We start from the raw sequence: 15,931 nt of genomic DNA, 5'->3' as shown, positions 1-15,931 counted from the left end.
CTCTGTGTGTAGCTTTAGCTTCCATCTCTCTTTTTCTCTCTCTTCTTTCTCTATTTCTCTCTCTCTTTCTTTCTCTCTCTCCTTCTCTCTCTCTCTCTCTCTCTCTCTCTGCATCTTTAACTTTCTTCTCTCTCTGTCTCTCTGCATCTTTAGCTTTCTTCTATCTCTGTGTGTATCTTTAGCTTTCATCTCTCTATATTTCTCTCTCACTCTCTTTCTCTTTCTCTCTCTCTCTATCTCTCTCTCTGCATCTTTAGCTTTCTTCTATCTCAGTGTGTATGTTTAGCTATCATCTCTCTATTTCTCTCTTCTCTCTCTATTTCTCTAACTCCGAGTCTTTAACTCTCCCTTCAATCTCTCTCTCTCTCTCTCTCTCTCTCTGTGTGTGTGTGTGTTTTTTAGCTTTCCTTTCTCTGTGCGTTACCCTTAGGTTTCATCTCTCTCTTTCTCTCTCTCGTTCTCTGTATATTTTGTTCTATTCTCTCTCTCCTCCCTCTCTCTCTCTTTCTCTCTGGTGTGTGTGTGTGCGCGCGCGCGTGTATCTTATACCGCCCACACTCTAGTATTTTCTATCTTTCCTATTTTTCCCTGTTTCTTGTACCTTCCTCTCTCTCTCTCTCTCTCTCTCTCTCTCTCTCTCTGTCTATCCCTATATATATATCTATCTTTATATCTTTTCTCTCTATCTCTAGTTAAACCCCTCTTCTGTATTTTCTGTGAGTATTTTCCTCTTCTCTCTCCCCTTGTCTCTCTGTAACTTCATCTTTCTCTCTCTTTCTATACTCCTCTGTAGCATTATCTTATTTCTCTTTATCTGTCTCTCTCTATCCCCTCTTCCTGTATCTCTCTCTCCTTATTTCTTTTTCATACCTTTATCAGTTCCTTCTCTACTCTCTCTCTTTGTATGTGAGTGAACGTTAAAATACGTACAATTCACATCGTGTTCCAAGAAACTACACATTGCAATATTAAAAAATGTGTGCTAACCTTATGACATTATCTCAATATTTGTTAGAAACACTTATAATTTCCTGTTTTCATTTCAGCTCTGGCACTGATCATTTCCTCTGGCGTCGGAGTGACCGCGGGCGGACATAGACTTTGGGCCCACAAGACGTACAAGGCTAAGTGGCCCCTAGAGCTAATACTCACCTTCTTCTTTTCCATGGCCGGACAGGTAGGTTTCCCATACCTCTTCTTCTCGCTTTTCTAACATAAGAATATGTGTATGTGTGTGTGAGAGAAAGATTTACGTGGTTTGGGGTAATTTAGGATTATGGAGTTTCGATTATAGTGTTGTTTGCGGTTATCGGCGAAGTGATTCAATGAGCTGACCACGCGTCATCCAATGAAAAAGGCGCTGTGGCAGGCCGTGTCACTTAGTTCTAATCTATAGTTTTAATTTTGCTGCCCGTTTGGGACAATTTTTGTCATAAATATGTCATATATGATTGATTTGATGTTTTGAGTCCACTTTATGCACAGTAAGGCTAATCGGGACTGGACCTACTGTTCAAAGAGGGATCCGAACCACTATGTGCCTCCACCGGGTATCGAGCCCGGGACCTCTTGATTACAAGGCGACGACGCTACCACTGCGCCAATAGGGAGGCCCAAATTTGTCATATAATTTTGTCATATATTATTTATTCCATTGCTCTTTCACCGGGACAATTTTCAACTTTCTGTATTTAGTCGATTATTTCTTTCGAGCAGGGGGAAATCTCGTCTTGCTTTCAGTCATTTACTCGCTTTCAGTGACTCTTTTCTTATTTTACGTCGCTTTCTACCACTTTTGGATAATCACGACGATGATAATGAGTAACGATTAGATGAACTTGATAAAGAGACATTCAGTAAACACAACAATACTCAGACCGGGATTCGAACCCATATGCATTTCGATTGCCACCGGATAGACTTGTATGATGATTTGATTGATTGATTGATTTGATTTTACTTCGAATTTCTGCCACATTTGGCTAATCGTTGATTGATTGATTTAATTGATTTGTTGTTTTAAGTCCACTTTATGCACAGTAAGGCTAATCGGGACCGGACCTACAGTTTAAAGTGCGATCCGAACCACTATGTGCCTCCACTGGGTATCGAACCCGGGACACCTTGATTACAAGGCGACAACGCTACCACTGCGCCATCGGGGAAGCCTTGGCTAATCGTGAAGATGCTAATGAGTTATGATATGATGAAACTGATGAAGGCACACTCACAAATTAATCAGGCCGGTATTCGAACCCGGGATCTCGGTTGTCGTAGTGCGCTGTGCTAATCTCTCCGCCCCGGGAATCAGGCAATATTAAGATAGTTTGATTGACTGATGGATTGATTTTGTGTTTTAAGTCCACTTTATACACAGTAAGGATAATCGGACCGGACCTACAGTTTAAAGTGGGATCCGAACCACTATTTTGCTTCCACCCGGTATCAGACCCGAGACCCCTTGATTACAAGGCGACGACGTTACCACTACGCTATATATTGAGATGGTGTTTTCTTTTTGATTCTGAATTTGTGAATTTAGTATGTGAATTCTCACATAAGAATATGCTAAAATTTTACACTGATATTGCTTCCGCTTATGTAATGTAATCCACGTGCATCTTCTGTTACAGAACAGCATCTACGAGTGGGTGAGGGACCACAGGGTGCACCATAAGTTCAGCGAGACCGACGCAGACCCCCACAATTCAAGGCGCGGTTTCTGGTTCTCGCACATAGGGTGGCTGATGATGGAAAAGCACCCCGAAGTCAAGGAGAAGGGAAAGACGGTGGACATGAGTGACCTCAAGGCAAACCCCATTGTGGAACTCAACAGGAGGTAGGTAACATACGAAAATTTAGTGTTTAGTGTAAATATAGCTGCACCTGGCAACCCTGCAAACAACTAAGTTTCTGCTATTGGCAAATCCAATGCTGATACAAATTCTTACCACTTAGAAGGGACGGTAGTGATAACACAGCTGAATATATTTTAGGCGAAGTGTTGCAGTTTGCCACCAGTCGTGCATTAATTTCAATATAGTCGGAATGGACAATGCTACTGAAGAAAAAATCAAGGTGTGCAAAAGAGTATGAATTTCTCCGCATGTTGCAAGTGGAAGCGTTTTTTAGACATTTAAAAAATATTAATCCCATGCATTTCTTTTGGGGGTAAAACCGCAACAACTTCAACTTTAAGTTACTGCTAATCAAATGGAATCCGCTTCTCAATCACATCTTCAATCTGTCCTCTTTCCGTTGATACATTTTTCTATGCCATCGGAAGTTTGATATTCCCAAGAGAACAAATAAAATAACACTCCCATAAGAGTAACGCATTTCTCCTTGTCTTCAACGGCCATCCTGGAAATGTTGCCAAACCTATTGCGCATAAAAAAAGCTAAATTTCACCTTAAATGGAGTTAAAACTTACTTTATGCACAGATATGCTAATCGGGAGTCGACCTACGGCTTAAAATGGGATCCGAACTACTGTATGCAATGTGTCCCGGCGGGGTTAGAACTACGCCATCGAGGAGTAAGACCTTTAGGGAAGAGGATATTTCTCCCCACTCCCTGAACTCCTATTTCGTGATAATATTTTGGGACTATATTTATGACAAGAGTTTTAAGTTTTGTCTTAAGTCTACTTTATGCACAGGTAAGCTAATCGAGACTGCACCTATGCTATTTTTCAAATTTTTGTTTTTAAGTCCACTTCATGCACACATTGGCTAATCGGGACTGGACTTACAGTTTGAAGTGGGATCTGAACCACTATGTGCCTCAACCGATTCCTTGACAACAAGGACCCCTTGATTACAAGGCGACGACGCAGGCTGAATGCTGGTTTGTCGTATCTCCATTTTACGTCTGAAATGCGTTCATCACGTTATGGTATTCCGTACATGTTAATGCGTCACGTTCCGAAGCGACGTATCTGATTCTCAGATAGTGTGCATTTATCAACAATAATAAAATATTTGTGCAAATCTTGTAGTGTATTTCAAATCCACGTAAGTCACACGTTAATCGGCTCTCCTGAAAGCTAGTGCAGATGGACATACGACAAAGTAATGTTCAGCCGGTGATATGCCAACGAGGAGGACCGCCTATATTTTAACATCACAATACATATTTTAATTTGTATTGTTATTTCTAAAAATAAAATTGGTCACATTCTATACTGCTGGACAATGAAAACCGGACACTTTAATATTTGACATCTGAATTGCAATAACAGCTCGCAGGTATATTACAGAATGTTCGGCAGATCATGTAGTACCATATGCACCATTCATAGGCTCGGACTTTGTTTATGCATTCGTACTTAATTCAGTTTCTGCAACATTTAGTTAGCCCTTGTACCAGAGCTTTTATCGACCCATTGCGTTATCACAAAAAATGCAAGTGTCCGGTTTTTTTTGTCCAGCAGTATATTATATTTTTCTTTGATGAAATGTCATATTTTTTCTGACATCTCGGACACGATGCCCATTAAATATACACAATATTACACTTTGTCTAGAACCCAAAAAAGGTAATTTTAAACTCATGTTTTTTGTATTTTTTGCCAATTTTCAGGTTTTAGGTCATTTCCCCCGATTTTCGGCATTTCCCCGTCATTTTTCGCAACATTCGGTGTATTGTTTCGTCATATTTTGTCACTTCTTTCATTTTGGTAATATTCTTGATTCTTTTCACCAAGGTGAACATATGCCTATATATATATATATATATATATATATATATATATATATATATATATCTCGCAGGATTGCAATTTACGAGCAAAAGAAATAGTGAACTGGTGACAGTGTCGGGGGAAAGCACCAGGTGTCCGTCTGGGGTAAACTCAGATTTAAGATAAGATTTTTCCATTGGAAATCCTCGTTGCATATTTTAATTTAATGTGCATGTGCTTTCATTTGGTGCCTTTTTTTTAAAGCAAGATTGCATTTTGTTTAATTTCCTTTCCATTTCAATTTTTAATCTGAAACTAACAAATTTAATGGTCATTTTTTGCATTTTTTTCGTCATTTTTTCCCATTCTTTTAGGACATTCTATAGGTCATATACCTATGTTTTTCAGGTCAACAACTTCCACTCCCTAGTGATAAAACATGTCGTAATAGCTTTCTTACGAGCCTCAGAGGGCTGGAAAAAGTCCCGCCCAGTTCGGGAATCGAACCCCAGTCTCCCGACAGGCAGCCACACGTCATACTGACCACCACGGCTTATAAATTAGCGAGACTAATAGAACCCGCCAATAAGAAGGCTCAAATCTTTAGCTCCGTTTTAATAGGGAACGGGAAGTTTACCGAGTCCAGAACACACAGAATACTAACTCCGAGCTCCTTGGAGTGATTTAAGATTCTCTGATCTGAATTCGACGCACACGAACTCCTTGATACATCAGTTTCACTCTGTGCAAATTTTTCCTCTCTGGTTTCTTCTCTGATCCTTACTATTAGTTCATCAGGTCTGAGTCTACAAATGTCACGTGCAAGCTTTCCTTTTTCTGGGCCAATCAGTCACTGGATTGAAACTGAACACCTTTCGAACCTACTGGTTTGGGAGTTGTTGGTGAGGACCCTTCCGGGGGTGCGCAACTGGGAGTTATGATTGGTTGATTGATTTGGTTTATTTTTCTTCGCCTTTCTGTCACTAATCGCGAAGATGAGGATGAGTGGTGAGCCCGGATTTATAAGCACAATCAAACAGTAAAATAAGTAAGTTAATAAGCACAAGAAATGAAAAAAATAAGCACCAAGATAAGCATAAACAAGTACAGGAAAATCTGGAAAAAATATTTGTTTATTAGATCTCTTACCTTATTCAAAGCTGTTACAGTATGTAAGGAAGGTCATCCTGAGATTCTCTTGTGTGAAGCTGGTGTGTCTTTGAGTGAGGAATGATTTGTACAGTGAAAATGTTCTTTCCACGTAGCATGACATCACAGGCACATGTGAAAAACACCACAGTTCTTCTTCGGTGAATTCCTCTTGAATGTCTGTTTCTTCACCAGAAATATTTTTATAAATTTGACACGGTGTTTTGTAACCGGGATTTTTCAGTAATTCCTGACTGAGCTTGTCGGACACAAGTTTGCCAAAACCGTGAGTTTCTGAAGACAACGTTACCGAAATTTCATCAATAAGAGAAAGCGAATGTTGCAATGTATTATTTCCAACTTTCAACTGTGTTATAATATCAGGTAATTTGGAATAAATGATGATGGATGTACTGTATCTTTTCTTGGATGCTGTTTCTCCAGTGCGGATATTTACAAGCATTGATCTCGTCATCCCGATGCCGTCGTGTGATTGAAATAGGATTGAAATATGACAGATTTGGGCTATGCTATTTTTAACCAAAATCATAAAATAAGCAAGCATAACCGTTTCCTGCAGAAATAAGCATTTATAAGCACTTTCAACCTTAGTTAAATAGCTCATCAAGGTATGTAATACGAAGTATAACCTTTCTTCTTACCATTAGAAGTCTGGAAAGGAATATGCATTTCACTTATAAACCCGGGCTCTAGTGATGATATGGTGAAATTGATGCCAGGTCGGGATTCGATACCGGAACCCTTGACGTCCTAACGTACTATTTAACCATTCCGCCACGGAGGTCATTATCATGATTGGAGGTACAATATAAAGTTTACTGCACTATCTGACAGTTAAAAGTGAAGTAATTCATGGGCTCGATTGATTGATTGGATTTGAAATTTTGGCTGCGTCAGCACTTAGGCTATCTTGTACCCTTCACATTATACGGGGTCCAGCCCCCTTAATACAACTAAAATATAACTATAGGGTCTACCAATTTGAACGTCAGATCTTTAAAATTAAATAGAATGAAAACCACAAGTGATAATGACATATTTTTATTTTATGTTCAAGAGCAAACAATGGCATTATGTCTTGAACAATAATCGTTCAAATGTCCTCCTCTGCTTCGGTGGGTGGAATGGATTCTGAATGTCCAATTTTCCAGCACGTCTGCACACATATTGAGCGGTATAGCCTCAATGTTCCGTTTCAGGTCACGAACTGTGCGTGGCTTAGTCTCATAGACATTAGATTTGACATAACCACATAGAAAATAATCCAAGGGGGTTAGATCACATGATCTGGGTGGCCAGTTGACATCACCCTTTCTGGACAGAACTCGTCCGGGGAACTTTTCCTTCAATAATCACATTGTTTGGCGAGCTGTGTGGCAAGTTGCACCGTCGTGTTGGAAAACACATTGTTCATGTCAAGATTTGCCAGTTTAGGCCACAGAAACTGCGCCACCATATTCCTGTATCGCTCCCCATTGACAGTCACGTGACTTCCATGCTGGTCCTCAAAAAAAATAAGGCCCGATCACGCCATTGGCCCAAAAACCACACCACACAGTCACTTTCTTCGGATGAAGGGGTACGTCCAGAATCACTTTCGGATTTCCATCTGCCCAAATCCTACAGTTTTGTTTGTTCTGTCGGTGGATTATGTTGACCATAAATTCCTCTCAATGCACGAAATGTCTGTCGAACTGAACACGAAATTTGATAATAAATTCGAATAGTTTCTATGCGTTGTTGCATTGTGTATCTCTCCATGATAACTTGCCACAGACTACTGCACACAGATGTCACAGTTCCATCTTGTCATTCGAGTCAGTGTTGCCACAACACTCTTTCAAAGTTCTGACGTTCAAATTGGTTAGACCCTTTAATATAACATTACTGTAATGTCGAGGGGACTAAAATATTCTTACCCGGGTTAAGAGCTGAAGCTGAGCACACACAGGAAAACAGCACACAAGAGTCCTACAAGGATTATACTGGTCGTAGGTCAAGACGCCAGAGATTCGTTAGTCTGCAAAATGAAGTCCAGGATGCACTGCCAGGAATTGATAGGAATGAATTGTTAGTTTGACTTCACCAATGCATCTAAGCCCAACCTTAGCATGGGTGTTCTTGTGAGTGTCCTTTTGTCAATTCCATCATTATTCATTCTCATCGTCGCGATTAGCCAATAATGACAGAAAAGTGACGCTAACTAACAAAAATCAAGAAATCAATTTCCTTACTTGGGCCTCTCTCTATTTGTGTGTGTGTGTGTGTGTGTGTGAGAGAGAGAGAGAGAGAGAGAGAGAGAGAGAGAGAGAGAGAGATCTAAACAAAGCAAGACCAATAATCTCAATTGCGCTGGTAGGTCATGTATCTGTTTCGAGTCTGCAGTGCGTAACCACTCTCCAGGGTTATCTGACGAAATAACACGAAGAGGTTCATTCAAATTGGACAACCACGAAGCGAAAGTGTTATACTCGTATCTCAGTTTTGAATGTAGCTAATTTTCACACATAGAGAGAAGCTTTCAAAGCTTGACCAACTGCTGTTCCATACGATAGAGCTCATAACTTTCTTCTCCATCGTCATTGTGTGTTCGTTGGTGTTGCGAAATCAGGCATCGCACTGTGAATCAGCTTAATAGAAATCGTGCTTGACCAGCGCCTTCTTTCATACAAGGCCTGCGCAAAGATCCTTAGTCTACATGCAACGTCATCAGTCGTAGGCAGTGATGTGCCGTACACTGTAAGTTTACGTCTACACGCGTTGTCTACACGTAATCTACGCGTAGATTATATTGGGTTGTAGTTTACATAGACTACGTAGACAATCTAAAGTGCATTAAAATTAATTTTCAAGGCTTTCATTAAAGAAAAGTGACATTTTTAACTATTTTGATTGCTAACGAACGGAAAAGAATCCTATTTAAAACAAAATTTCTCTTCTCTTCTATCATCAACTATGGAAGAAGATAAATAGTATGCAAAAAAAAAAGAAAACAGATGGCAGTCGTGAGGCAAAATTAGTCTTTTTCCCATAAAACACTAGAATATTTGCTATGTTAGTTTTTTTTTCCTAGGTGAGAAATTGTTCGAATTTGGAACGGAGTGTATGAAAAGTTCTCCTCACACATCAGCAACTGATACGCAGATTATTTTTGTTTTACTTCCACGGCGCCCTTTACTAAGTGATCACCTTTCGCCATGTTGTTTACATAGATTACGTAATCTACGTTTATAAAATAGTCTACGTGTAGAATGTAGACTATCGTTGTTTAGGCGTAGACGCACATCATTGGTCGTAGGTCATGTATCATATTAAGATCAGAAAATTCATCTTAGTATTTTTATCGTGTGTGTGTGGGGGGGGGGAGGGGGGCAAGTGTAAAGAACACACAGTTGCGACTGCAATGATGCCGATATCGTTTTGTGCTTCGTGACCTACTACTTATGACGTCGTATGTAATGAAAGGGCATGCGCAGGCATTGTATGAGAAGGCGTTGGCTTGCCCCTTCGTTCAACAAACAAGGGATGAGGTAAAGGTTGGCAGAACTTTCCTTATTATGAGCAATGAGTCCTAATATAATTAATTAATTAATCTGAATTTAAGTTTAAGTAATTTTTTTCATAACACATAGTTACAGAATCAGTGTCAGCGTAGCGATCAATGATATCACCCTGTAATCAAAAGAAGCCGAATCAGATGCTTCGATACCCCACCCCTTTTCTTTCTCGCCAAATTTAAAAAATTCGGTCCACGTTGCGTATTGTTTCATTTCAATACCGAATTGGACCGTATTTAAATTGATCGTGAAAAAAGGTCCCGGGACCGATTTAAAATACTTTAAAGATAAAAAGGTTACTTACGGTCCAGAACCCATTTTCGCTTCCTGATTTCCTCTCCAGGACCGGAATTAAATTTCTTTACAATTGCTGGACCTTTAATAATCATGAACATTTTTTTCAAAAAAAACTATGTGGTTTTTTCAAGATAGTGTTTTACATGTTTCAAAAATACGTACACTCTGAAAAATATACACATGAGCAGTGGCGGCGATTAGGGGTGCGAGGGGGGCAGTTGCCCCCACTTTTCGCCACTTTTGTCCCTCACTATGCTAAATCTTATATACGAAGGGAAATATGCTGTCTTTGCCCTCCAGTTTTGGCACCCAATCGCCGCCACTGCACATGAGTTGCTATCAAAAGTGGTGGCAACAGGTGTTAATGCGAAATTGGCATTGTTTAGCACCATTTCTGGTGTCTTCGTACATCATGGAGGACTGAACACTCGGTTAGCTGTTGTGTTAAACAGGGTGCGAGATCATTGAAGACTGGTGGGGGGGGGGAGAATGATCGTAATATACAAACCCCCTCCCCCACAAACATATATATCAATTATACGATATATATATATATATATATCTTTATAATGTAATTAAAAGTAAAAATAATTCACTAAATTAAAAATATGTTATTATTATTATTATTAATTACATTCGTATAAAGAAATTAATTTGTTACTTTAATATATATCAGATATTATAAAGTAGTAAAATAATTCCTTTACTAATTGGTTATAGATGTTAATAAATTATGAAATAGTTGAAGTGGTTTTATTATGAAAAAGTTTTTATTTAGTTTTTGCTACATGTTAATATAAATCAATTAGATATCATAGTTATTATTTTCTCCCTTTTTTTACTTTTATTGTGCATATTGATGTAGATTGGTTAATGATCTCTTGAGAGAGATTATTAACAATACTCACAACCACACTAATTTGTGTGCCTTTTCGATATTATTCTTAGCGAAGTATATTTGAAATTAAAAGTACTTGCTTATCTTTTGTTTGTTGTTACAAGAATATCTCCTCCGGAAATTTTTGGTTGGGGGGATGTTTTAGGCCAAGATTGTTGGTGGGGGAATACCCCCGTCCCCCCAGGATTTCGCACCCTGGTGTTAAACCAATTAGGGTGTTACATCACTTTTGGTAGCAACTCAGTAGCATAGTGTACACATCTCTGGAACAGATAAAGCTCTAGGCCTATACTCTGTCCAAGGTATCTCTGAAGGAAGGCCGCGCATAACGTCAGAAAAAGGGAGGAAATCGAGTGGGCAGAGCAAAGCAATGGGCGCTGCTGCGATGGCTGGTAACTGCAGTCGCTTCCCCCTCCACGCAATCCCGTTCCTCTCACGTGTTTATTGGCGGACCCGTCTAGCGTCACTACTTGAGCAGAGACTTCTTTTCGTTCGTCTACTTCAGAGATAGGTGGGACAGGGTATAATCCCATCATTTTCAGTAATTTTAAACAGTATTTACTTAGTTATAACATTTTCGAAGAGCCCAGAACCAAGTGAGGTATTGTAGTAGGTTCAAAGTGGTCTTAATCCCTTTGTACAGGTAGATAATGTAGAAAAAGACACTTATTGAGTTTAGCTACTAAAAACGACATTCTTTTGACGGCAATATCTTATTTGAGGGTTGTACAGTACGGATCAAGAACTTAGGGCGCACTGTATACCGTCAAAACGATTTGTGATACAATTTATCCCTGTATTCCCAAGTTCCTGCAGCATTGCAAAGCATAGTCTTTCACAGGAACATAAGTTGAGTAATTAAGTCATATATTTGTTTCAGGTTCTTCGTACCTATCGGCATTTTCTGCTGGTTCATCGTTCCTGTCTTCACGCCCGTCTACCTGTGGGATGAGAACTTTTTGGATGCACTTCTGGTTTCGGGCATCTTCCGCTATGTTCTGACGCTCAACATCGCTTTCTTTGTGAACAGCGCCGCTCATATGTGGGGGAACAGGCCATACGACAAGTAAGTGACAATCTTTTCCCAAATATTTCGTTATATATGGTACAGTGCACGTCAAAAGTGGGGTACCCTCAATATACATCCTCAGAGGTAGACAATCCGCAGTACTCACAAGTAGAGCGGGTTCCATAATGTATAAAGAAACTGGTGCAAACTCGGTTCTTATGCAGGGCAATTTAACTATCAAGACAAAGGTAGGTAGATAGGTACCTTCAGGCACCGCTTAATTATTATCTGTTTTTAGTTGTAGATTTCACTCCCCGCAATAATTATGCAAGATATTTTTTCCGTGCAATACATTATATGATCTGTAGCATGTTCAAGAAAACGTAATTGTAGCTGTAACTAGGAATATAGGCAAATATGTTAAATTTGACAGAAAATGTGTATCAGAATATGGAATTGGGCTTCTGTATATTTGCCACGTTCTGCTCTTCAGGTACACACCATAAAATATATTGGAGACAGATAAAACAAATATGTATATATATATTTGGACGCAATATTGGTAGGTTTTTTAAAAGGGGGGAAACCCCCCTTAAAGTTTGGAAGTTGCAATTTTGCTTTACGTCCATTCTATGTACAGTTAGGATAATTGGGACCAAACCTACAATTTAAAATGCCTCCATAGCGTATCGAACCCGGGACCCCTTCATTACAAGGCAACGACGTTACCAGTATGCTATTGGGGAGGCCTGGCCCCTCTTAAAAACGGACAAATTGAGAAATAGCACAACCACTTGAGTAAGATGATGGATCAGGAATACCCACACACAAGGGTGCCGCAGGATTTTTTCTCAAGGGGGGCAGAGTCATGGAAACTTTCATTATTATTATTGTTATATTTCTATTATTATTGCTATTATTTTTATTTTTTTAAAAAAATTAGATACATTTGTATTTTCCATATTCTGTGTACCTATATACAATTTGCATAACTGTATACTGAAAAAAAGCTGTTTTTTTTATAGTTAGATAGTCAGTGTAAAATAGACTAAGCTTAAATGTAACTCATTTTCAAATAATAATAATAGTTGCTGTAACTTATGGCCTGCTAATCACAGAAAACAACATTTTTTTGTTATCAAATATCCACTACAATTTCACCATTAGAATTACATTAACTCTATACAGAATTCTCAGGAAAGGGGCAAGTTCCCCCTGGCCCCTTCCTGCGGCCGCCCTTGCACACACACCTGCACAGTGTGTAACAGTATAACACGGGCAAAGTTTCACTTCAAGACAAGGGCTTTCGCGGTGGCGCAGTAGTACCTAATGTCGTCGTCTTGGAAACAAGGGTTTCCGACTTCGATACCCGGTGGAGGTATACAGAGGTTCGAATCTTACTTTAAACTGTAGGTTCAGTCCCGATTAGACTATCTGTGCATAAAGTCAAAATTGATGATTGTTACGAAGAAACAAGGCGTGATAAGAACTACCTCTGTAAGTCCGTCTGTCTGTCCAAAGTTAGAAAGCAACAGACATTTAAAGGTGCGTATACATGTTCGAACAGAACCGTTTGTGAACTGCTTGTGAAGAAACCGCGAACCACAGGCAATCATTTGTTCAGTGTTCATCTTGTCGTCATGTCTTCGCGTGAGGAAAAGTATGCGATTTTGTTGATGAGTGGTGAGGTTTTAGCAATGGCTAGTTTGTGGAAGAAGAGGAAACAACGACGTTGGTGGCACACCAGCCTGTATAAGAAACGCACTGGTACGGAGTTTATGATGGATTTGAAATCACATTTGTCCGCACAAATATTCATCTCGGCTCCTATTTCCCTCCAGGCATCTTCTTTTAATTTTTTTCGAAATGGTCCTTATGTTTAGGATCCCAGAGTAAAGATCTGGTTTCATAAATACCAATAAGCTTTAGTGCATTTTCCTCTGACCACTCCATAATTACTGCAACAAAACCAATAGAAAATCTGGAGGTTCGCGAGCAGACCAAAAGCAACGAACTACGCACCACGCGTCCCGCGAACGCCTTTGAGTTCGTCAGAAAACCGACAGGAGGTGGATCGCCACGTGCGGTTCACAAGCAGTTCGCTCGGCGCTGAAAACCACGTCCCAATAGTGAGAACAAGAGGATCACCAGCGGTTCGGTTCGCACATATATACGCACCTTAAGAGATAGTGCGTTACTCGCGGGTCTGTCACCTCCTACGCCAAGGGCATTATATGACGTGAAGCATGGTAGCAAGCCATTTTTGTGCGTTTGGAGTTGAACGACTTTTTCCAGTGAATATTCATGTGTGTTGTGTCCAACTTTCTCCTGCACCTAAGAAAAAAGAACTAAAAAAAGTTGAACAGGTCTTCGTGCCAACTCTATTTCTTTACACGTGGTCCTCAGGGCTCTTTGCTTTCCCTTCTTTGAGCATCCCAGACAGGGCGTTCTTTCACGTGACCACAGAAAGAAGGAAATAAAGGGTTCATAAGTTTGCCATCTTTTTCCAGTATAAATTAGACTACAGAACAATCCCAGAAAAATGTCAACCTTAATGGTCAAAATTATATATCAGTGAGGAACAATATGATGTACATTATTTTTGATTTGTTGTTTTAAGTCCACTTTATGCACAGTAAGGCTAATCCGAGACTGGACCTACAGTTTAAAGTGGGTTCCGAACCACTTGTGCCTCCACCGGGTATCGAACCCGGGACCCCTTGATTACAAAGCGACGATGCTACCACTGCGCCATACGTTGTGTTAAAGAACATCTTTAGATTGTGAATACATAATACATGTTTCTAAACTCTCAAATTTGTAAAAATAAAAAATACCTTACCAAGTGCTATTCCACTAACTTTAATTCAGAAAATTTAGATTCTTAGGTTGCCAATTGCGTCAGTCTGTTATCGTCAAATTTGTTATTATACAATGCTGGCTGAATACATTTGAAGAAATTTTGCTATGCAAGAAGGAAGACTACTACTTGTAAATTCCCTGGATATATTTATTTCATTATATGTTTAATGAATCATATACAAAGAAACACATTAAACCTGCTTCAAAAGTGTCAATCTTTTACTTTTGGAATTGCTATGTCCCTGTTGGAATCAGCTACTGCTTCCAAAAGTGCCCAATAATTCTGTTTATGATCACAAAATGATCAGCACGTATCTAGAAATATATTTTGCGGGAGGGGGGAGGGGTGTCCGAATCGAATGTCTCAGAAATAATAATAATGATAACAATATGATAATAATAATATCAATGATTAAATTAATACGTAAATATAATTTATAGGTCCTTCCATAATATGTAAATTAATTAATACTGCATTGTCATTATTACATGAATAAATAAAAACGGGGTATGACTAACATATAAGTGCACGTATTCATTATTTAGCTTTCGTGTAGTTAAGATCGCTCAAATTTGTACAAAAACAACTGTCCTGGGAAGGATATTCATGACAAAAAGATAAAGAATTGAATATTTTTTAATAACACAAAAGGATGTTAGATTCAATTATTGAAAAATAAAGTTCCTGATTAATATTCTGTTCATATTATTGTAAGTAGTATTGAGCGCAAATCTTTTTTGGCACCATCTGAGCCGTATAAGTTCGGCGGAAATGAACCCACCATTATACAACAAATGCTAAACAAGTATATTTTCATTATTTAATTTTAGTGCTTGCTAAGTCTTTATGGGGGCCCGGCTCCCCAGTGTTTCCTCTAAACACGTGCTTGATGATGGCAGTATTTTTCCTTTCCTCTGATCAGAACTCAAAAGAGGTTTTCAGTTGAATTTCTGTAAAGTTTCCTGGTCGTTGTGAAGAAAGTAATGTTGAAACTGCAGCCAAATCAACTAAATCGCCAACGAGTTTTTTCCAAAGATAACATAGAATTTAATGTATCTGTGTGGGTTCATTTACATACAAGTCAAACAGACGGAATACTTTAAAAAGTTTTTTCATATGAGGACAAGAATTATCGAAATACGAAATTATGTCAACCCATCCAGGACAAGTGACATTATAATATTTCAGAAATGTGGTAGCACCTTTTTGGTGCAGATCGTTCAGATTTAAAATTCTACATCTTTCACTTAATTCTTTTGTGTGTGTGTATTATGTGCATATTCTGGAAAAAAGACACTGCTTTGTATGTATATTATGGAGAAATACAATACCACCTGAAGGACGGGGTTTGAGGCTCGAAACTTCGCTTAAACCGTATCAATGATGTCTGAATTATAACAGGCAAAATACTTTGTGGTAAGTTCAAGTGGTGTATAATCAGTAAAGTTTTAAG

At 39.0% G+C, this 15,931-nt stretch overlaps 1 protein-coding gene across 3 annotated transcripts in view; it reads left to right on the top strand.

Annotated features, from left to right (window-relative positions):
* Positions 1-15,931, top strand: part of LOC146003823 (acyl-CoA Delta-9 desaturase-like) — a 60,928-nt gene that overhangs the window by 40,426 nt on the left and 4,571 nt on the right. For all 3 annotated transcript variants that reach the window (XM_083142247.1, XM_083142248.1, XM_083142246.1), the window contains exons 3-5: positions 1,047-1,177; positions 2,634-2,839; positions 11,487-11,672. In XM_083142247.1, the coding sequence (XP_082998373.1) occupies positions 1,047-1,177; positions 2,634-2,839; positions 11,487-11,672 (523 nt within the window). The remainder of the gene's footprint in view (positions 1-1,046; positions 1,178-2,633; positions 2,840-11,486; positions 11,673-15,931) is intronic.

This window comes from Lepisma saccharinum, chromosome 20, assembly GCF_977018435.1.
Source record: "Lepisma saccharinum chromosome 20, izLepSacc3.1, whole genome shotgun sequence".
Classification (NCBI taxonomy): domain Eukaryota; kingdom Metazoa; phylum Arthropoda; class Insecta; order Zygentoma; family Lepismatidae; genus Lepisma; species Lepisma saccharinum.
Note: the sequence above shows the minus strand (reverse complement) of the source record. Positions and strands in the feature narration are given on the sequence as shown.